Raw genomic sequence first — 24478 nt, 5'->3', positions numbered from 1 at the left:
AGAGAATGAGGAGAGAAAGCTGAAGAAGAAGAGGTGAAAAGAAAAAACAAAAAAGAGAGAACAAATAAATAAATAATAAAAAAAGAAGGTGAGGGTATAATAGTCATTTCAGTGTGAAAAAAGTGTCACGTCAGCAAGAAAACAGAATTTTAGATGGAAAATTGACGGCAGAGACCTTTTGTGTGAAATTAGAGAGTTTAGGGACTATCCAAGTGAAATTGAAACGTTAGAGACTGAAACGTCGATACCCTATAAGTATAGGGAGTAAACAGTATTTTGCCCAAAAAATAATACTAATAATATCTTGTTGGTACTAGTTAAAGAGTAGCATGGAATAAACTGAAAATCATGCATGATCGATCATAGTGATCAATCAGTGACAACCAATACTAGTGCAGTGACTCATGTAGCTTGTTGCCTGTAAAATGCTATTATTGGTGATGGTGTATTGTCATTGTCTTGAATAAGAATACATCACATTTTATACTGCTAGTTGTGAGAAATTAGATATGTATACATCAAATCAATCACAATTTTCAATTGAGCCCACAAAATGACAATGAATTAAGTCTTCAAGTAGTATTTATCTTCTCAAATAATTATTAGTAGATCACCTTTTGTATATAGTACAAACTAGGTGATGTGGTCACATGGCTATAAGTTTCAAACTTCTTGTGGTCACATGGTTTGAAGTATTGAAATCTCACAAGAGATTCTAAATACATCAGACAATTGAAATTTACTTGAAACGAATGTAGTTAAAATTCTTCTGGTTGTATCACAACATTTTGTGTTAATATGTTGTCGTGTACTAGTGTTGGCTGTTGGGTAACCAATAATGTTACACCAATTGGGCCTAAGTGAACTTGGGTTTAGGCCCTATTTTTTAGTCTAGTTATTTTGATTACAATAATTCCTTACTTTGTTAGAGCATCTTTAGCAATGCTAGCAATTTTTTAGTCACATTTTAGCCAAAGTAGCTAAAAAGTTATTTTGGCTAGCCACTTTAGAAATACGTATGTATCAGTGCTCTCTATTTTAGCTATTTTTAAATTTATATTATTTTTTAAGTGAAGATTAAATAGTTTAAATGTATTTATCAATTACATAAAATAACTTAAAAGGAATGTATTAAATGTCTCGCTATCTATATTTAGGAGCAAGATAGCTAAAAGTTATAATGGAGAGCCACTTAGGAGTTTGGTGCAGCTGCTAAAATATATCAAAAGCTAAACATGCTCTCCAACGTAGCTAAGGAGCCAAAATAGAGAGTTTGCTAAAAATGCTCTAAGTGTCATCGAGTTATGCTTCTAGGTTTTTAGTAAGTGTCATCGAGTTTAGTTGACTTTGTCTATTTACTATGTACTAGTTAATAGTCTATAGGCTCCCTTTATGAGCGTGGAACCATCAAATGATTTGATTTAATCTATGTATCACTGTGCTACTATCACAAACTCTTAATCTACCATGTGATGGTAGATGGAAGATATGTAATGACCCTTTCTGACTTGAGTTATTAATATATCGACATGATATGTATTCACAAAAAAAAAAAAAAAATTACGCCAAAGAATTTTTATGATATTTAACAATGATTTGTAGTGTTTTTTTATTTTTTTATTTTTAAAATTTTTTTTTTTATAAATAAAGGGTTGGTGAATAACTATAGGGTTTTTGTCCATTTACACCATTTTTAGAGATTTTGTTCCCACTTACCCCACTAAGTTTTTTTAATTCTCTCTTACCCAAAACACTCTAAGGAGGTCTTCCCTAATACCCCATTAAGATTTTTTTTTTGTTTTTATTATTTTTTTAATACCATTTTACCCTCACCTTTGTTACTTAGAGAGAGAGAGAGAGAGAGAGAGAGAGAGAGAGAGAATGGAAGAGAGAGAAACCATAGGGGACTTCGCCGGAGTCCGCTCACCGGCAGCCGGATTCCGGTCACCGGCCGCCGGATTCCGATCATAGGCTACCACCCACAGGAAAGTTTTTTTGCCCCCAATAGACGTCTATTGCCCCTAATAGAAGTCTATTGCCTCCCAATAGACGACTATCAGCCATGTATTGCCCCCCAATAGACGACTATCAGCCATGTATTGCCTCCCAATAGACGTCTATTAACCATGTATTGCCCTCCCAATAGACGACTATCAGCCATGTATTGCCCCCCAATAGACGTCTATCAGCCATGTATTGCCCCCCAATAGACGTCTACTATCCCCCAATAAGACTTTCAGTTGCTAGAATATGAGAACTAATCTCTTTAAATTTAGACAAATAAAACTTTGATTATAGGAAAAAAACAAGGAGATTACATCAATTCAAAACGTCTATTGCTCCCAATCACCAATCACACAGTTCCAAAACTTTATAAGAACAGTGTTTGCAACATGAAAATGTCCCAATTGACAACAAGTGGAGTTGCAGTAGAGCTCTTCATAATAATTTCTCAGAAAACATAAAAATGACGGAGAAAGATAGTGATTTACCGACAAACCATTTTTCCCAGAATGCATTTACCCACAAACCATCATTTTTCCCAAAAACCCTTCACCCACAAACCATTTTCCCCAAAAACCATTTACCCACAAACCATTTACCAGAAACCATTCTTCTGGGCCATCTCCCTTATCCAAAAGCATCTACGTCAAAGCTCTCTCTTCAGCTTCTTCACTCTCATAGCTCATTGTATACACTACAAGTCCACAATCTTGTAAAGCAAAGACCCCCAATCAAAAAGAAAAAAAGAATGAAAGAATCGAGCTCGGACATAGTCTCGGATTCAACTCACGTAGCTTCTCTATCATCATCATCCCTTTTACCCTTCCCCGAGTTCTCGACTCACCAAATTCGTCGGAGACGCTATCTCTCCTGCGCCGCTTCGCTGGATACGGCTCTCTATCGCCGCCTCTCTCTTATAGTCGCGCGAGAATTCGGAGCCCGACCGGAAATTTACAAATAATCAACGAAACCTAATCCGGGAAATTAGATGCGGCGGCGGCAGTGTTTGCTTTGTCGCCGGTAGAGGTCGAAGTTAGAGGAGGGGGTGGGGTTTGCGTTGTTGCCTGACGGAGGTCGAAGTCAGAAGGAATCCGAGAGAGAGAATTTGAGAGTGGCAGTGGCTGTAATTTTATAATTAAGTTGTATTTAAAAGTGACTTTTTGCACTTAAATGGGTGAGTGGGAACAAAATTCTCTTGGTGGTGTAAGTGGGCTAATTTTAGCCTATTTTGGTGCTATGGGTCAATGACCCATAACTATAATAGCGTTGAATAACTAATAAGTAAGTATACTAAAGAGACTTAGAGACTCAAGACTGAAGTGTTCAAGGCAGTGTTCTATAATGTTTTAAAATTTTCAAATTATGGAGTTAAAATCCATTAACTTTGACACGCTGCATGGATAATTTAATGAGACCCGACTATTAAACATCGAAGTACTATAGAATTTTCGGTGTTCAGGCGTTGCCTTGTGAATCTTGATTAATGATGAAATATTTTTTTTGAAGAATAAATTAATAGATGGTGGCCTGTGGTGAGCAAATTGGAGGGTCCAAAGGAGGGAAAAACCGAGGTCTCTGTGCACAACGTGGTCAAGTGATGTTCACAATGCATTTTAAGCTTCTATGTGGATTCATAGGCATTGTACAGTTTGAATCTTTTTGTCTTCCCGGATGATTTGTATTGGATTGTCATGTTATCAACTCGATGGATTCATGTGCTGATTCATATGTCATCCAATATTTTTCATACAATGGTCTCAGACTCATAGAGATTACTTCCTTTTCTGTTTCTGGTATTTCTCTCCTTCATATGGGTGGTTTATGATACTTATCATGTGTTTCCTCCATCATGCCTGAATTGTAGTTTGCAAAGGAGAACCCATGTGTGACTAATCTACCACAACTCAAAGTTAGAGATGCAGAAGAGGTGACAGACGAGGTCGTGGCAACCACATTACGCAGGGCCATTAATTTTTAGGGAAAATGATCATTTACCCGATTTTAGGCTAAAAATTGCCCACTTACTCCACCAACTGTTTTTTAACCTCATTTACCCAAAACACTCTAAGGGATTATTTCCCCTTTACCCAATTAATTCTTTTTTCTTTTTTTTAAGACTTTTTTGCCCTCTCCTTCTTTCTCACTTAGAGAGAGAAGTCACCTTCCACCTTGCTGTGCTCCGGTGACCAGTGGCCGGCGCGGTCTCCGGCGACCGGAATCCGGCGACCGGTGACCGGACTCCGGCTAACGGTGACCGGATTCCGGGAACCGGTAACCGAAATCCGGCGACCGATGACTGGAATCCGGAATCCGGCTATTATTGCCCCCCAGTAATCATATTACTGCCCCCCAGTAATCATATTATTGCCTCCCAAAAATCATATTATTGCCATCCAGTGAATTGTATGAACTCCCAAAACCAAAATGAATACACTACAGGAACAATTGATCAATTTATAATCATATTACTGCCCCCCAGTAATCATATTATTGCCCCCCAATACAAAGTCCAATGTTTCTACTGCCTCCCAATAGACCACCAAAAATGCACGTTTTTGTAGGATTCACAAATAATTTGACTTTAATACACAGAAAACAACAGGTAACTTATCAAAACACCACACAATAGTGATCCCTGTCCCTCATATCAAAGTCTACTGGGGGCCAATAATGTGTCTACTGCCCCCAGTAATCATATTATTGCCCCCCAATACAAAGTCCAATGTTTCTACTGCCTTCCAATAGACTACCAAAAATGCACCTTTTTGTAGGATTCACAAATAATTTGACTTTAATGCACAGAAAACAACAGGTAACTTATCAAAACACCACACAATAGTGATCACTGTCCCTCATATCAAAGTCTACTGGGGGCCAATAATGTGTCTACTGCCCCCCAGTAATCATATTATTGCCCCCCAATACAAAGTCCAATGTTTCTACTGCCTTCCAATAGACCACCAAAAATGCACCTTTTTGTAGGATTCACAAATAATTTGACTTTAATACACAGAAAACAACAGGTAACTTATCAAAACACCACACTATAATGATCCCTGTCCCTCATATCAAAGTCTACTGGGGGCCAATAATGTGTCTACTGCCCCCCAGTAGACCATCAAACAAACCCCACAGTTACAGTGCAATTCCTTCCTCATTCCCGGGGTTCACAATGTACAAAAAAAAAAAAAAATTGATCTGGGCACCCAGAATTGCTCTGGGCACCAGATCAGAATGACTGGGGACGAATCGGACCGGCAAATCTTGAACTCGATATCGGACAGGCAGGTCTTCAAGCTTTGGGCCAATGAGCTCGTCTCCTGTGGCTTCTTCCTCCACCGCACCTCTGCCGACCTCAACCTCAACCACCTTGAGTCTTCGTCGCCGTCGGGTTACCCAAGGAAGACCCGGCCAAGATTCAGATCGAGAAACAGATCTGAGTTGTCCCAAAATCCGCCGGAAAGGTTTCGTCACCGTCATCGGCTTGCCAGGCGACGACTTCTGCAGTGAAATCTTCACCGCCCTGGATCGAATTCTTGGGCTCCGACGTTCCAACGAGGAGAAGCAGGTGAGAGAGAGAGAGAGAGAGAGAGAGAGAGAGAGAGAGTCTGAGATAGAGTCCGGTAGGAGGAGAGAGAGAATTTTGTACTTTAATAATTTGTTTGGGGGTGAAAATGTCATTTGCGATTAAATTGGGTAAATGGGGTCAAATGCTCCACTAAGAGTTAAGTGGGTATTTTTTAAGTTAAAATTGGGTAAGTGGTCACGGCCCCTAATTTTTATTCAACAATCCAGGCACATGATGGTCATTGGCCTGGGGATTATGGGGGTCCCATGTTTCTACTTCCTGGTTTGGTAAGGGAGAAACTTGTAAACATTATTTGTCTCTATCAGTTTTTATTCGCAAACGCACCAAGATTTGTTAAATGGTCGATGTTGCTGAATGTGACACTTGCCGATTGAAACAGGTTATTACACTTTCAATTACAGGAGCTCTAAATGCTGTGTTATCCATAGAGCATCAACGGGAGATGTGTAGATATCTCTATAATCATCAGGCAAGAATATTACTCATGTAACTAATGCTTTAAAAATAAGAATAAAATTCTTTGCAGACAGACTTACTGATATCTTCGTACTAGCCAATTAACACATTAGTGAATTACATCTACAACGCTTTCATACAGCTGATGTCATTGCATCCTTGTGCCATGTATATTGGATAATAAGGCATTAACAAATAGATGGAATGACAAATCTTTCTGCAGAATAAAGATGGGGGATGGGGTCTACATATTGAGGGCCCAAGTACCATGTTTGGTACTGCACTAAATTATGTTAGTTTGAGGTTGCTTGGAGAAGGTGCTGATGATGGACAAGGGGCAATGGAAATAGCACGAAAATGGATATTAGACCATGGTGGTGCGACTGCAATCACTTCATGGGGGAAGATGTGGCTTTTAGTATGAACTCGACAATTATCTTTTCTGATTGTGCCAACTATCTAATCTTTTAGAAATATCAGTTGACATCGTGTCTTTGATGGTTATAGGTACTTGGGGCATATGAATGGTCTGGAAATAATCCACTACCGCCAGAAGTATGGCTATGTCCTTACTCTCTCCCAGTTCATCCAGGTTACTTATTCATTTTGGTTGATGCTATTGGTTCATTTGGGGTAGGATAGAAACAAATTCAATCTCCATTCATTAATAAACCTTGATCAAGAAAATAGATCCATTTTAGTTTCCATTCTGATCATACGAATTAAGCGCCATTACATTGTTAGGGTCTTAGTATCTTCTTATTCTTATGACATGTGAGCATGTGACACATATGTCTATTTTTGCTCTTTGATTATGAATCATCAAATTTTCCACTTATAGGAAGGATGTGGTGTCATTGTCGAATGGTGTATTTGCCTATGTCTTATCTGTATGGGAAGAGATTCGTTGGACCAATTACACCTACAATCCAGTCATTGAGAAAGGAGCTATATACAGTCCCATACCATGAAGTTGATTGGAATGAAGCTCGTAATCTATGTGCAAAGGTTGGTGATATCTTCCTTTTTTGTACATTTCTCTTGTTGAGGTTCTAGACATATTGTACGGGTATCCTATTCATACCAATGTTCTGTTGATGCTTACATGGGATGCTTTACAAAATTGTTAGGAAGATCTATACTATCCACACCCAATGGTTCAGGATATTCTGTGGGCTTCTCTTCACTATGTACTTGAACCAGTTTTTATGCGTTGGCCGGCAAAAAGATTGAGGGAGAAGTTATGCAGCACATTCACTATGAAGATGAAAATACTCGGTATATCTGCATTGGCCCTGTTAATAAGGTATTGGACATTTTGATGATGCATATCATCAATTCTGATAATTTGCTTTATGGCCTATATTTATTCGTAGATGAAGATAGTAAACTCTGAAACAGCAAGTCGGATAAGTGTTTCAGGAAAACAATGCTTGTCTGTGTTAATTCTCGTATGGGTGTAAAGCTAATTTGTATGAGATTTTAGACCACTGACAATTGTTATTAACTTATTACTATCTTTTGGGTTCATGACTTATGGATGAACAACTCATTACAACTTATATCAAGAATATACAACCCTTTTGAGGAATAGAGCAATATATTTCAATAATCTTGGATGCAAAAAGACTACATGATAATTAGGTCAGTAACCTGTACCATTTCATCCTATAACACAAGTCCTTCTCTTGAAGATTTTTTTCGGGTGCTATTATCCTATTTTTATTTTATGCACTGCTAGTACCATTCCATTTAATTGCTTATTAGACTGTCATTATCACATGGCTTCCAACAGATTTCACACATATGACTATCACGAGTGACGTTGTCACATTAGTAATTTACTCTTCCAAACATCGATCATTTGTCAACAGATCTCAAACATCTATTGCGTATGATTGTATAAAGTAATGTCTATTTCAAGTTGCATCAGTAATTGCGTATTCCAAACGTACAACAGTCATCAGCTAATGGATCTCAAGCATCTATCAACAGTGCTTGAGTTTACAGATTCATTCAGATGCACTGAGTCGAATTGTCAATTTGTTAATGATGCAGGTGTTAAATATGCTCTGTTGTTGGGCGGAGGATCCAAACTCAGAGGCATTCAAGTTGCATCTTCCAAGACTATATGATTATTTGTGGATCGCTGAAGATGGCATGAAAATGCAGGTTAGTAAATAGCATTAAACTGTCTCAGGCTGATTTTAAGATTCTCCCATCTCCCACTCTCTCTCTCTCACCTTCTGCAATCTCCGTTTGGTCCCAAATTGTTAGAGTTGCTTATAAACTTACCTTCAATATGTTGCTAAATTATTCTGTTGTTTTTGCTTTTCTGCTGCAGGGCTACAATGGGAGCCAGGCCTGGGATACTTCTTTTGCTGTGCAAGCAATGATATCTACTAACCTTGCTAAAGAATATGGACCTACTTTAAGAAAAGCACATGAATACATAAAAGATTCTCAGGTTTGTTTGGGGCAGAAAATCACTTTGTCTTGTAACGATTCTTCTAATTATCCTCGCTTGACTTATACTTTGCTCGGTAGGTCTTAGAAGATTGTCCTGGTGATCTAAACTTTTGGTATCGACACATTTCAAAAGGTGCTTGGCCATTCTCAACTGCAGATCATGGATGGCCTATCTCTGACTGCACGGCGGAAGGACTGAAGGTAACTTGGTCACTCAAAATTTCACATACAGAAACACTCGACAGTTTACTAACATATATTTTTTTGTGTAGGCTGCCTTATTACTATCAACAATTCCAACAGAAACAGTTGGGGAATCATTGGATATGAAGAAATTATATGATGCCGTTAATGTTACCCTTTCCTTACAGGTGATCATTTGCTATATTTCATTCCATGATTCAGTATCTCTTTTTTTCGCAGAATACATATTTCTCCATTTTGGTTGGAATTTTTTTATTAATTCTCTTTAATTTTTGAGGCCAAACTAATTCGCTAATCTTGTTTCCGGAAGCACCACAGAATAATGATGGTGGATTTGCAACTTATGAATTGACTAGATCATATAAGTGGTTGGAGGTGAGTATCAGTTATGCTCCTCTTACTTTAACATCTCCGACTATAAATATGTACCTAATTTTCTCTTCATTCTATACTGTTATTCATATTGATGATAGTGAATTAAATGTTTGTATATGTGCTTTGGAACTATCCTATTCTCAGCTAATCAACCCTGCAGAAACTTTTGGTGACATTGTAATAGATTATCCGTAAGATTTCTACACACTTTATGTTGATTGTTATACATATATATATATATATATATATATATATATATATATCATGGAAAACACCTGATGTCATCCTGACTGAAATGATGATGCAGATATGTTGAGTGTACATCAGCAGCAATTCAAGCACTCACACTATTTAAGAAATTATATCCTGGACATAGGAGGGAAGAAATAGAAAACTGTATTGCTAATGCTGCAAAGTTCATTGAAAAGATACAAGCAACAGATGGCTCTTGGTTTGTTTTCAAAATTCAGTTTTTAATATATATACATTGAAACTTTCATGTTATATCACTGCTTCATAGTTACCTAGGCAAATTACCAATAACTAGGCTTTCACATTTTATTTGCATAGTATTATGAAATTAGTTGCACTACCTAAATTGTGGAGATTTCATACTAGGTATGGTTCTTGGGGAGTCTGCTTCACCTATGCTGGCTGGTTTGGAATAAAGGGTTTGGTTGCTGCTGGAAGGACTTATGAAGACTGCTCTCGCATCCGTAAAGCATGTGATTTTTTGTTATCCAAAGAGCTTGCTTCTGGTGGATGGGGAGAAAGTTATCTATCATGTCAGAACAACGTAAATGGTGTACCAAATTTGATATATCCTTTCCTTGTCTTTTCTAGGCTTGAAACTTATTATATTTAATCATATATAATTATCTACTTTCATGCTGTCTCACTTTTGTACAAATCTGACAAGATATGTGATCTATGATTGATATGTGCAACTTTTTGCTGATTTTTTTTTATAACCATCTACCTCCTATATTGCTTCTTCTTTTTTCCTTGAGAAAAATATATTTATATCTTTATTCTTTTCTTCCTCCACCTCCTCCATTTCTAAGAAGATGGTGCATAATTTGCATTCTGGTCTTCTTTTCTCTTTCCCATGTGATATATCAAATCAATCAATCCAATTTTCTGTCATCCTTAACAAAATGTAATCCATTATAGGGATCCAAATTATGTTGGAATATTATATGATGTTCAATTTCCTTTTTAACACTTTTTTTAGGTGCTTTGATGGATTAACTATAGGGACTTCCACATTTCTGGTGCTGACTTCTAATACCTGTATTTTTCTTTTTTTCCAAGGCAAAGAGAGACCCAACTCCTATTTCACCGTGCAGCTAGGGTACTAATAAATTCTCAAATGGCAAATGGAGATTTTCCCCAGAAGGTAAATCTGGCCAATTTTTCCCACAGTTCTTCACCAAAAGAGTTATATTTTCTCAACTGTGATTAAACTTTTATGTCCAAGAAACTACAATTTCAAACTTAGTTATTTCATAAACTTCAATTATTTCTGTATCTGTGATTGTCAGTTCTTAAGGAAATACTTTTGGGCATTCCCCATGCAGGAGATCATGGGAGTTTTTAACAAGAACTGTATGATTAGCTATTCAGCATACCGAAACATTTTCCCCGTTTGGGCCCTTGGAGAATATCGTTGTCAGGTATTGGAGGCCCACTGAAATATGTCTTTGTTCAGCTTTTATCACTCGAGAATCGAGATAATGAATTGTTATCTGATCTGTATGAGATCTTTTCTCAAACTCGCTCAAATCAATCTAATTACTGTGTGCTCAAAAATCTGGGTTCGTAAATGTTTCATCCCCTCAAGATGAGAACGTTTCAACTTTCCTGATGCATTAGTTTTGACTCTTTAAAATGAGTTCCCAACCCGAAAATAAAAATAAAAAAAGGTAATAATACTACAATATATGTTGTATTTACTTGCTGCCATATTCAACTTGATGCTGCTCCTTATTGGCAGCAAGCATCCGAATATGATTGTTACCGGTTTAATGAAAACAGGAATGAGATGAATGTGAAATGAATAAAAAAAAGACCAGCATCATGTGAAAACATTCCTTATTATCAACCCACTGTAAGATGATGTAATCTATTGCTTACATACACAGATTGACATTCATATTTAGGACGAATGCTCACCCAGACATTCTGTTTGGGATTTTAGACCATTTGAAAACATATACATGTGTGGTATACCATTAACATGAGAAGCTGTACTTCGACAACCACTGTTTTATTCTGCAACAGCCCGTAGTGTGTAGTAGATATTCGGTAAGCTGCATAATGTAGCATGCGTTCATCCTGTTGATGGAACAGTATTTGAACCGGTTCAAAGTAGTGAAGATCACATTCATGTGATCAACGTGCAAATGAATAGTAGTTAAGTACATGAATCTGATCAACGTATTTGCAAATGAAAAGAACAACGTTAAGATGAAAAGAGACAGAATGAAAATGTAATTTATTGTTTATCTTAGATTCGTAATGTGACATTCATATATATTGCCAGGCTAAGGAATTTCATCTACTGCGGTTTCATGTTTGATCCTTTATTTTGAACGAGCTACATAATAGGGTGAACAATTCTGGCCTAGGAAGGCAATGGAACCCGCTTGAGGTATTCTGCAAGAGCCCAGAGTGGGTATATATTTCTATAAGCTGCATAATGTAGCATGCAGTTCTTCATGAAGACTCCAGTGATTTCCTGCCATATTAATTCCGTGTTTAATGATTACAAAAAGCTGCAAGTACTACGTAAAACAAAACATAAAATGTTATCTTGTACATAATGCAACTTTTGTTCTGCTAAGAAAGATACCTGCTGGGGAAAATCACCATTTTCCAATTGAGAATTAATTATAAACTTTGCTGCACGATGAAGAGGTGTTGGGTCTCTTTCTGCCTGTCCCGCATGAATGAGACCCATCATAGCCCAAGCAGTATGTACTAAATTGGATCGATTTCCTTCGAGAGGAATGTATGTCTGTATCACCCAAGTAAGAGATATTGAGTTTTCTAAATTTCAAGACAGATTAAGAAACTCGAAGCTTTAGTTATTTAGTAACCTTTTGCGGACATGAAAGATAGCTCTCTCCCCAACCACCATTTTCTCTCTGCGTTGTGAGGAGAAAACTAACCGCTTTGCGCATGGCTGCACAAGTGCTGAAAGTCTTGCCAGCTGCTGCCAATCCTCCTACTGCAAACCAGGTACCATATGTGAAGCAAACTCCCCAGTTTCCATACCTGTTCAAATGCTTACTTATCAAGTTCTTTTTTTCTGTATATGTGAAACTAACACGTTTTCGAATCATAGATTGATTTGCTAGAATAGATACATACCATGAACCATCCGGCATTTGTATATTTTCAAGGTAGTGTATAGCATTGGTGATGAAATGTTCAATCTCTTTCTTCCGGTGTCCTGGGTGTAGCTTCTTAAACAGTACTAAAGCCTGGATTGCAGATGAAGTGCACTCAACATATTCATGCTCAATTACTATGTCTGCGAAGAACTCTGTCGGATTTAATAGCTGAGGAAATAAAACAAGTAAGAATATGCTAACTCACTTGACTGCTTTTCCACATGATCAACATGTACGCATGATATTAATTTGTTAAAGTTCTTACTTCTAACCACTCTGCTGCCCCTGCTGGTTCCCAGGCTGACAAACCACCATTCTTGCTCTGCAGTGATAAGTAAAGTCGAGCATTTTTTATGATTACAGAGACATAAAAACCAATGAACCAGAATGGAGTAGTTTTTTTTTTTTTTTTTCCTTCTAGAATGTAGAAGTAGTTAAAACTGCTGAAAGTTGATTAAAATCTTGAACGTAAAGCAGCTCTTGTAGGGTGAAAGAATCATTAGTAACTTTTTTCAGATTTGATCAGTTCAGACAAGTTTAGTTATATCACCTGTAGGGAAAGTAGAACATTGACAGAATCGTACAAGCGCTCAGGTTCCATTTTTTCACCAACTATCTCCGATGGCATCATCGACAATAGAAGGCAACACTGTGGAGGTGACTATGGTGAGAAACATGGAGTAATAACAGGTGGATAAGAAAAACTGACGTGAAGCATTTGAGCAAAGTTACTAACCTTTAAACCTTCTGCAGTGCAATCAGAAACTTGCCATCCATGATCTTGATCGGAGAAAGTCCACGATCCTTTGGAAATGTGGCGGTGCATGCTATTGAAGTCACCAGATGGGTTGTCTTTGACCTTCAAAATGGAGTGCAGAGTCATTAGCTAGACTAACTAAAAACATGACGAGTGACTTCATTAGAACTAGAAATAAACCTGAGATTTCTTTATGAAGTCATGTCCTCTAGCGAGCGTTGGTCCAATTTCGTCCGTTAGATTAGTAGCAAGCAAAGCTTGAATGGCAAAACCAGTATCCCACTCCTGACTGCCAAAACTCTGCACCACAACATATCATATATTTTCAAAGTAGAAAAAGACGAAGAGAAAAATCTCATAGCTCGTTTTACTGCTAATGTATCAATAAAATGTATTGTTCTGTACTAACTTGCATCTTCATTCCATCTTCAGCAACCCATAAATAATCCGGGACCCTTGCCAGATGCTTCTTGAAATAGTCCCCATTTGGATCTTCAACCCAACAGGCAAGCATACATAACACCTATTCATTTAGTTGTACAAAAATCATCAGAATAAAAAATCGATCCTATCTACTATACCGAGGAAGATGTTCTCCGTTGACATTACCTTTTCCACACACCCAATGGTAATGTATCGACTGTTCTCATCTTCGTAATGAATATGCTTCATCGTCACTTGAAGTGCCTTTTCTCTGATCAATTTGTTGAAGGGCCAACGAGTAAGAATAGGCTCTGTGGAAATGTAGAGGCTATCCCAAAGGAGATCCTGTATCCAAGGATGAGGATAGTAGATGTCCTCCTACAATTAAATTAGTGTTGAAGGAAAATCAAGTTTAGTGTGCCTTATCAAACTAGGAATAGGAATAGGAGAGAAGGTTCTAGATTTCCCAATCCTACACGGATTGGTATTCCTTGTAACATTAGAACTAGCACTTTGTAATCCATATATATAGGGCTCCTATTCTCAATAATAAGAACACATCTCTCTCATCAATCTCTCTCAAATACAATATACTTAAACACGTTATCAGCACGACTCTAACAACAAAACAGAAAACCAAAACTCATTCACAAAGCAGCCCCTAGCCCGAGCTAGCCGAGCCTTCGCTGCAGCCCGAGCACCCGTGTGCTTGCAACCTTGCACAGCAGCCCCTGCTGCCCCCCTTCCTGCAGCCCTGCGTTCCAGCCTGCTGCCACCGAAGCATCCCTACTGCGCAAACAAGCCAACGCACACCCACTGCATTTTTTCCGTTCCTGTGCACATCCGTCTTCTTGCAAGCCTCGAAACGTCTAGTTCGGAAGCTCAGATCGAAAAACGTTCTTCATCAAAGTTGTTCGTCTCTGTCTCTTCCATCTAACCTCAGAATTTCAGCCTTATCGGAGTCATATTGAGATCTGTACACCAATCGAGGTACAAGCTGTTCAGAACAGAATCTGCTCCGAATTTTCACCAAGTAAGTATTCAAAAGAGTAAGTTTTGAGGTTCCTATAATTCGGAATTTATATTTCTTCTTCTTTTCTCGGGGACTTGAAAACCTCCCTTCTTCTACATCCCACCTTTCTTATAACGTGGGTTCGATCTTGAAAAGCGGAATCGTGGGGATTCACGCAATTAACGAACTAAGAGCGTTCGTAAGACATCGGACTAAGAGCGTCCGTAAGCATCGATTTAACGAACTAAGAGAGTTCGTATGCTACAGACTAAGAGCGTTCGTGAGCATCTATTTTGACCATAGAAACATCATTATTTCGGTCTAATCCAATTATTCTTGGAAATCGATTTCTTGGTAGCATAGCTCGGAAATCTTATTTATATTAGTTTTCGTGGAAGCATTGACTCCGAAACTAACTTGTTCTTGTTTCATCTTTCAGGATGTCAAACATGAACAAACTCGATTTTGTTCCATTGGATTATGCAGGCAAAAGGTACTTAATTTGGGTCACTGATGTCGAGATCCACCTTATTGCCCGTGATTTATTGCATACAATCCAAGAGCTTTTGAAACAGCTCCAGACCCTCAGACTGAGAAAGATAATTCCAAGGCACTTGCCTTCATGAAACGTCACATGGATAGTGACCTACAGTTTGAGTTCATAAATGAGGATAGCGCCATAAAGCTTTGGCATGCACTTCGCGAACGATATGGCAATGTTCGTGACTCCATACTTCCGAATACAGAAGCAGAATGGAAAGATCTTCGCTTCTCTGAATTTGACACTGTCATGCAATTTTATTCGGAAGCTCTCAGCATCAGAGCAATGATGCGTCTCTGTGGAAAAACAATCACAGAAGACCAATTGATTGAGAAAACCCTCAATACCTTCCCCGTCTATGCTATGAGGTCCTCTGACTTATTCCGGACTCATGTAAATGCAAGACGGATCACAAGTTTCCAACAGCTTATTGAAGCTATGGCCACTGCTGAAAGACATGGCAATGAACTTGTGCAAAGAAGATTTGATAGGCTTCAAGATAGCTATCAAGAGCATCGTCCTATGACTAGAGAAAGTCGCCATCGACGTCATGATCCATACGATCGAAATGCTCAAGAAGGTAATCGCTCAAGGTGACAATCACACGACCGTAGGAGACGTGATTTTGAGGGAAATAGGGTTGGAAACCATGGAGCCAACGTTGGCCATGGGCACCACTTTCCAACTCCACCAGTCCTAAGGACTATGCATATTGCGCCAATGCGCCTCAATTAAGGGAGAATCCTCTTTATGGTGTCTATTTCTGATATGGAACGTCTGATCAATGGACCTGAATTTGCAATGTACCTACGGAGGTAGTCGCATCATGGTGATCAAGACTTCGAGTTCACAAAGACTTTAAATCTGGCGATGAAGACAAAATGCCGCAGATTTTTATTTATAGTCTTTTATTTTTCCAAGAATTATGTAATGGCTATTATGCCTTAAATCAATAAAATGACTTATTGTATTCACTCTTTCCCTCTAGGCGTACTCAAGAGTACTTGTGATGTTTAGGCAAGGTTTGATCTGAGAGAACGGTTTTAAAAGTGAGCAACGCTCCACCAAAATCTCGCCTTACCTTACCTGGTCACAACTAAATTGAAATTACCAAAAGGATTGAGTGACTACGATTTGTCTACGGTTTGATTTTTATATTGGATTAGATTTTGGTCAAGAAACTTTGATGTAATCATTGGCTATTATTAATAAAGTATCGATTTATTTTGTCTCATGTCATGGACATACTTCTCGAACTTTATTACTTACAAGATGTAAGAGCCAATGGTTTTCATGCGGAAACGCATTGTGAGAATGGACAAGAGTTCCTTTGCATCACCTCTAATGACTACGGAAATAACCTAGTATTAGAGAAACTTATGTGTCGCTCTAGTGGGTTGTATGCAACCACTATTCGAGTCATTGAATCCAACCATGTCATGAGATATGATTTATGGGACTCCGACACATATAGGCTTTGGCACGACCGTTTGGGACACCCAGGTCGTGACATGATGATCCGTATATTAAAGACTTCACACGGACATCCCTTTTTCAGAACGAAAAGAAGTAAAACTCGGTTTTTGGACACCGAAGGAGCCCCTGCGCCTCACGGCGCCGTTCACCCCCAAATCCGGCCATTCTTGGCCGGCGCCGCCTTCCCCCTGCGGCCTCAGGGTGGCATTGACGCCACCAAGGCTCCTTTGTCTCCAACTTTTACTTCTAAAGTCACTTGTGACTTTGTGGCTCAACCAAAATCCTCATTGGTTGTTTATAAAGCCCATCATTCGTTCTGCAAAGCCTGCTCTTTAGCAAAGTTAGGATCGAGACCATCCTATGCAAAGGACACCAAAGAAAATATATCATTCTTGCAAAGAATCCAAGGTGATATTTGTGGACCTATTCAACCATCATGCGGACCATTTCGATATTTTATGGTATTGGTTGATGTATCCACACGCTGGTCACATGTCATGTTATTGTCCACAAGGAACGCTGCATTTGCTAAACTCCTAGCACAAATAATTAAGTTAAGGGCTCACCACCCGTATCATCCTATTAAGTCTATAAGATTAGACAATGCTGGAGAGTTTACATCAAAGACTTTTGATGATTATTGTATGTCCATTGGGATTGATGTTGAACATCCTGTTCCTCATGTTCACACCCAAAATGGTCTCGCAGAAGCCGCTATTAAATGACTACAAATGGTCGCTAGGGCATTGGTAATGCGCACCAATCTCCCTATTTCTGCTTGGGGCTATGCAATATTGCATGCAGCTGTGCTTATTCGTCTGAGGCCCACTGCCACTCAACCTTTTTCTGCGTCCCAGATGGTGACTGGGTATGAACCCAATGTCTCACACTTACGCATATTTGGGTGCGCAGTTTATGTGCCAATTGCGCCTCCACAGCGCACCAAAATGGGTCCTCAACGACGATTAGGCGTTTACGTTGGTTATGATTCTCCAACGGTTATCCGCTACATAGAACCCTTGACAGGCGATCTCTTTACCGCAATATTTGCGGATTGTCACTTCGATGAGACAGTCTTCCCATCGTTAGGGGGAGATAAGAACACCAATGTTCAACAGGAACGACAGGAATTGTCGTGGTCTGTCCCCACTCTGTCTCATCTTGATCCCCGAACCGCACAGTCCGAAACTGAAGTGCGGAGAATTCTCGATCTTCAGAACGTAGTAGAGTCGATGCCTGATACGTTTTCTGATATCGCTAAAGTGACAAGATCACACATACCTGCTGCAAACGTGCCTGCAAGGATTGATGTCCCTAAAACTAGAGGACATGACGTTAACTCAAGAGGATTTGAGCATGGCGCCAACGTCCCCTCTCACAGTGATGGTGACGTTGTGGCTAGGCCCACGGCTCCTGCCAGGAAGAGCGGGAGGCCCATAGGTTCGATGGATTCTCGCCCAAGAAAGAAAGCGAGTTTGGCACAGAATAATCCATTAATCATCGATATAAATAATCCATCTCATGAGAATATTCCGGATTATGGTTATGTCCAAGAGACATCATTGGGGGACGCTCCAATGTCAGAACCAACTCCAGAGAATAGAGAGATCTCCATAAATTACACTAGTGTACATGAGATGATGGATAGAAATTCTATGGCAATTGATGATGCATTTGCATATCATATTGCGAAAGGGATTATAGAATATGATGATGTCGAACCTCGCTCTGTTGAAGATGTCAACGAAGAGCAGATTGGCCTAAATGGAAAGATGCGATCCAGGTTGAATTGGATTCACTAACAAAGAGACAGGTATTTGGGCCTGTAACGCAGACACCCCCAAGTGTAAAGCCTGTTGGCCATAAATGGGTCTTTGTTAGAAAGCGTAATGAGAAAAAAGGTGGTAAGATATAAAGCCCGCCTTGTGGCGCAAGGTTTCTCACAACGCCCTAGAATCGACTACGAGGAGACATATTCTCCCGTAATGGACGTTATAACGTTCCGCTACCTTGTCAGTTTGGTAGTTTCCGAAAAACTTGACATGCAGCTTATGGATGTGGTTACAGCATATCTCTATAGGGATCTAGATTCAGAGATATATATGAAGGTTCCAGATGGACTTCAATTACCCAAATCAAGTGGCTCTAAACCACGGAGCGCGTTTTCAATAAGATTAAAACGCTCACTATATGGATTAAAACAATCTGGACGGATGTGGTATAACCGTCTAAGTGACTACTTAATTGGGAAGGGATATATTAACAATGAAATATGCCCATGCGTGTTCATTAAAAGAACAAGTTCCGGATTTGCAATCGTAGCAATTTATGTCGATGACATGAACCTAATTGGAACTCTAGATGAGTTGAAGGAAACTGCTAAATACTTGAAATCCGAATTTGAGATGAAAGATCTTGGGAAGACACGGTTTTGTCTCGGTTTAGAACTCGAGCACCGTAGTGATGGGATTTTGATCCATCAGTCTGCATATACTCAGAAAATTCTAAGGTGCTTTAATGAAGATAAAGCAAAGCCTGCGAGTACTCCCATGATCGGCCGTAGTCTTGAGCCCGGAAAAGATCCGTTTCGTCCAGGGATGAGGACGAAGAACCCTTAGAGGCCGAAGTGCCCTATTTAAGTGCAACAGGCGCATTATTGTACTTAGCTCAATGCACAAGACCGGATATCTCATTTGCAGTGAACTTGTTAGCTCGACATAGCTCTGCGCCAACACGCCGCCATTGGATTGGTATAAAGACAATCTTTCGATACCTTGGAGGTACGATTGATATGGGCCTATTTTATCCCTACAGAGAGAAAAGGAATGACAGAAGAATGGGATCGGACCCCATTAGGCATGGAGCCGCCGTCCATAACATGACCGTCGGCCATGTTGTCACCGCCAGCGCCGTCGCCGCCCATGGTGGCCGGCCTCACCCTATTCCCCTCCATCAAAACGACAATGATGTCTTGATGTGTTTTGCTGATGCAGGGTACCTCTCTGACCCTCACAAAGGTCGCTACCAAACTGGTTATGTCTTTACCATGGGAAGCACTGCGATATCTTGGAGGTCTACGAAACAGACCCTTGTTGCTACTTCCTCGAATCATGCAGAGATTATTGCTCTACATGAAGCCGTTTGTGAATGTATATGGCTAAGGTCTGTAATTCGACACATTCAAGGAAGTTGTGGTTTGAAGTCTACCATAGATGAACCTACATGAATTTATGAGGATAATGCAGCTTGTATTGAACAAATGAAGTTAGGTTTCATCAAGGGCGACAACACCAAGCATATATCGCCCAAGTTCTTTTATAATCAGCAACAACAATCACTTCTAAAGATTGAAGTGAAACAAATCCGATCAGAGGATAATGTAGCGGACTTATTCACTAAGTCGTTACCTAAATCCACCTTCGAGAAACATGTGAAGAGCATCGGATTGAGAAAGTTATCCGAACTCCCACGATTGTAGCAATCAGGGGGGGATATCGACATCAGGGGGAGTTATGATGTCTACATGTTCGATCTCGAAGAGTGAAGGACGTGTTGTGCTCTTTTTGTCCTTCGACCAGGATTATTTTTGTCCCACAGGGTTTTTGTTACCTGGCAAGGTTTTTAACGAGGCAACGAATGAAGCGTCACCACCAAGTTTGAGCGGCACAAGGGGGAGTGTTGAAGGAAAATCAAGTTTAGTGTGCCTTATCAAACTAGGAATAGGAATAGGAGAGAAGGTTCTAGATTTCCCAATCCTACACGGATTGGTATTCCTTGTAACATTAGAACTAGCACTTTGTAATCCATATATATAGGGCTCCTATTCTCAATAATAAGAACACATCTCTCTCATCAATCTCTCTCAAATACAATATACTTAAACAATTAGTGTAATAAAATGATTCAGGACTGACACATAAACTAATTTATGGCTTGAAATTTGAAGTAAATCAAATTGAAAAACTCACTTTGGCACATAGATGGCGTACTTTCTTCCAATTGATCTCATTGTAAGGTTGAATAAAAAGTTCTTCCCTCAATTGAAGAATGAGAGGTGTAATTGGGCCAACAAACCTTTTTCCATATAGGTATGACATTGGCATGTAAACCATCCTACAATAGCACCACATTTTTGCTGCATTTGTATGATAAAGTGATTAAAATCAAAGTATAAAACTAAAATCACCAATACATATATATATATATATATATATATAAATGAGTAGTTCTAGCATTTCAAAATGGAAAACGGAAAGAAATTAATGACTTAAAGAGAGCAGGCAACTGTGCAAATTACCTGGATGCATAGGAAGAAACGAAGGAAGAATCCAAAACTCTGGGGGCATAGGGTTGCTTCCAGACCAATCAAACAGACCAAGTATCTACAGAAAATTGTTTTCATAAAATTAAAATCATTTTTGTGGATCTCATTATAAGCACAGCATTTGAGCCTGTTGCAACGTACTACACTCCTCATCAGTACAGAAATATAACTTATAAATTTAAAGATACTGGCAGTCACAAAACAGTCCAATTTGGTCTAAATTACAGCTTTTGATGGGTACAGATTTGGCGGCCCTAGCATTACTGGTCCTTACCGAAAGCCAAGTCTTTCCCCAAGAGGGTATGTGTGTGACACCACCGTGATCAAGAATCCACTTTCTTGCTCTTGGACAAGCATTGTCTTGGCCACCATCATCAGGTCCTTCTCCGAGAATACGCATACAAATGTAGCTGAGAGCTGTGCTGAACATGGTGCTGTGACCTTCGACGTGCAGTCCCCAACCACCATCTTCATTCTGAAGTAAGCCAAATACACATTAAAAATTAGAAGATCGAAGTGGAAAACTTTTTTCTTATTTGTGCCAACAAATGCCAAAGACTATATGGACCTGATGATAGTATATGTAACGCAGAATTTCTTTGCGATGCTCTTCAGGGAATACACTGTTAAGATGGCCAGTAATGTACATACATATGACCTGAAAGTTTAGCGTAGAAATTCAACTTCAATTAGTAGTTATAAAATAATATATAGTAATAAAAATAGAGTAAAAACTGAAATAGTACTTTACATTTAGCACGAAACCTCCAATTTGTTACACACACACACACACACGTACAGACATGTGTGTGTGTAAAGAAATTAGCAAAAAATCTATCAATTAATATAAGTTTTATATAAATCGATCCTCAACCATTTAATATTTTTCAGATGTAGTGATTGTTTAACGTGGTACTGGTAATAACCTTGGTTTTTCAGGATCCTTATAATTTGCAGGTCGCCATTTCCCACTTTGTTCTGGGTTTGAAAGGTGGTGAGGATGGGTTTGTATGCACATACACACGTATATGTCTCTCTTTATTCACAAAAGTTCACAATGATACCTCTAGTATTGATGACTGTAAATTATAGCAATAGAGAAGACATGTACTGACCAAGGGAGGAAGGAAAAACAAAGGGCCGGCATTTTCCGCAGGCCAATGGCCATCGCTCGCCTGCAACGCTGAGAAGAAGTGGACAGACCTTCTCAGTGCATCTGTGGTTTTTTCATGTGTGATAACCTCGCCATCTTCAATTTTTACTGGAGGAATTGTCTGTTTGAACTTCTTCTCCCTTAGGAACTGCAGTTTACAATAGTTAACGGAATTAAGAATTGGATATACCAAGGACGAAATTAAACATCATTATATATATGTTTGATTCCGCTTCGAATTTTGAAAACTAGGCAAGTATATCAGTACCTCTTTTTAAGTACTTAAAAAAGGATCAAACAGGATGATTTCTCCACGTTTTACAAGTCCTTAGTAAAAAAAAAAAAAAATCTTTTTTTTTGTTCAAGAAAAAAAATTATTAATTGATTTTGTTGGGTGGTTAGAGTGAGATTTGGGGGAGTCGTGGCTCATGAGGACGTTGTGAAAACTTGTGATATACACGTACGTGTACGACACTTTGGCATATCCAGATCTTCCATTGAAATTTGGTGACTAAAACGTTCATGATCACTTGCCATTAAATTAGACATTGAAGGTGAATTTAATTAGTGACTAGCTAGAAAGAACATTTTGATGCAAAAGGATTCAATGTAAAATAATTTTGTGGTACATGAATGCATGTAATATAATTGAGTTCAGATCCTCTGATGAAATTTTTCTTCAAAAATTTAGCATGTACTAAAAACCACGTACATCATTTTTGTAAGCCCCTAAAACTACAATATTGTTAGGGGAAAGTATCATATTTTACAGATTGAATATATTATTTATGATATCATTAACATTTCTGGATTTGTGATTCAAATTCATTAATTTGAAAATGAAAATGTCTTCCATAATTAATGAGATTTCATTTTAAAAGAAAAAAAAAACTTTTAAAAACTTAATTAGAATACTACATTCAACATAGTAATATATTTCAAATTCTAGTTCCTCCCGTAAAAGGAAGAATCAAGTAGCTAGATATATACCTGCATACGCCAAAGAATGTCACCACTGGGCTTGACCTGATAGCGTTTGTTGTAGAAATGAAGACGGGCCTCTTCAACCTCAGCTCGCTCTTCAGGAGTTCCTGCGTCGGGATCAAACTCCCATGTCTGCCTTCCGACAAAGTTGTTTGTGCTATAAATGTAAGCTGAGGAATCCCCACCTTCTGCAACCTTAAGCTTCCACATTTTCTAGAGTACGTAGCTAGTTTAATCGCCTTCCTTCATATGGTTAGCCAAGCTAGCTAGATACGATTGATGATAAAACCCCTATACTGTGAACAATGTAAATCATTGCCTATCGTCTTCCTTGTAGAGTCAGCTAGCTAGCTAGGACCTCTGAGATAGACCACAGCTTTCTTCCAAGTTAGGACAACTAAGAGCTTTATTCCTCATTTTTAAGGCTATCGAGCTGCCTGCGATTCATTCAATTAAGAAGAATGACGGTAAGAATGATGTGGGACCTATTTTGGTTGGAGGTTATGCTTAAACACATTTATTAGATTTTAGTTTTACTGGGTTTGATTAGCTTTTTGTAATGTGTTTTACCTTCAAATGTTGTTGCTTCTTCTGTAATGTATATATTGAATTTCTGGGTTTATAAATTGCATATTGAATTTCAACTTCAGCTAGTCCCAGATTGATTGTGATAAAAGATTTTCTCATTTGGGTAGGTGAGAATGAATTAGATTGTGATATCATTTTTTTTTTTTTTTTGAAAAATAGATTGATTGTGATATCATGGTTGTTTGCAAATATGATTGGCTATGCTTTTGCAAAGTTGCAACTTGGAGATCCATACATTGCGTGTTTGGTGTGTTAAGGGTTAAAAGTGTAATAAGCCAAATAGGTATAAATACAAAGAATACTGTAGCTATATATAGGCACAATTTGTATTCGACATATTCACTTTTGGTAATATTGCTCTGTTTTCTTCTCCCTTCCTCTTCTCTCTTTTCCTTTTTCTTCAAGTTTCTTCGAGTTTCTTCGAGTTTCTCTGTAAAGCTATCATGGTATCAGAACCAGGTTATCCCATGTGTGCATGCCTTGCAGCCACACGGGCTCCACGTCACCCAATATAAGTTGTCCACTTGCATGGCTTGAAAATTCGTCACACGTGCGGGGTCGTGTTGAGAGTATAAATCTCACATGGGAAAATGAGACCTTGCATATGAGTTTATAAGAGTTTGGGCCACTCAATCCATTGCCAATTGGTTTTGGATGTGAACCTCAGATTACTTTATCATGGTGGAGTATGAACGATGTTTAATTGATTAACAATGAAGGCTATC

General features: G+C 38.7%; 1 protein-coding gene and 1 pseudogene across 1 annotated transcript; one reads left to right on the top strand and one right to left on the bottom strand.

Annotated features, from left to right (window-relative positions):
- The first annotated feature begins 3846 nt into the window (after positions 1 to 3846).
- Positions 3847 to 10818, top strand: LOC112184798 (annotated as a pseudogene).
- A 359-nt stretch (positions 10819 to 11177) lies between these two features.
- On the bottom strand, positions 11178 to 23762 carry LOC112188240 (beta-amyrin synthase). Its single transcript, XM_024327322.2, has 16 exons — positions 23172 to 23762; positions 22144 to 22329; positions 21597 to 21686; positions 21303 to 21503; positions 21002 to 21086; positions 20673 to 20839; positions 13862 to 14053; positions 13662 to 13775; positions 13433 to 13552; positions 13232 to 13354; positions 13046 to 13144; positions 12761 to 12817; positions 12473 to 12663; positions 12199 to 12376; positions 11952 to 12116; positions 11178 to 11837 (listed from the first exon to the last, which is right to left on the bottom strand). Exons 1-16 carry the CDS (start codon positions 23373 to 23375, stop codon positions 11724 to 11726), a joined length of 2286 nt encoding a protein of 761 aa, XP_024183090.1. The 5' UTR covers positions 23376 to 23762; the 3' UTR covers positions 11178 to 11723.
- Positions 23763 to 24478: the final 716 nt, after the last annotated feature.

The sequence above is a fragment of the Rosa chinensis genome, chromosome 2, assembly GCF_002994745.2.
Source record: "Rosa chinensis cultivar Old Blush chromosome 2, RchiOBHm-V2, whole genome shotgun sequence".
Classification (NCBI taxonomy): domain Eukaryota; kingdom Viridiplantae; phylum Streptophyta; class Magnoliopsida; order Rosales; family Rosaceae; genus Rosa; species Rosa chinensis.
The sequence above is the reverse complement of the archived record's forward strand: the minus strand, read 5'-3'. Positions and strand labels throughout refer to the sequence as shown.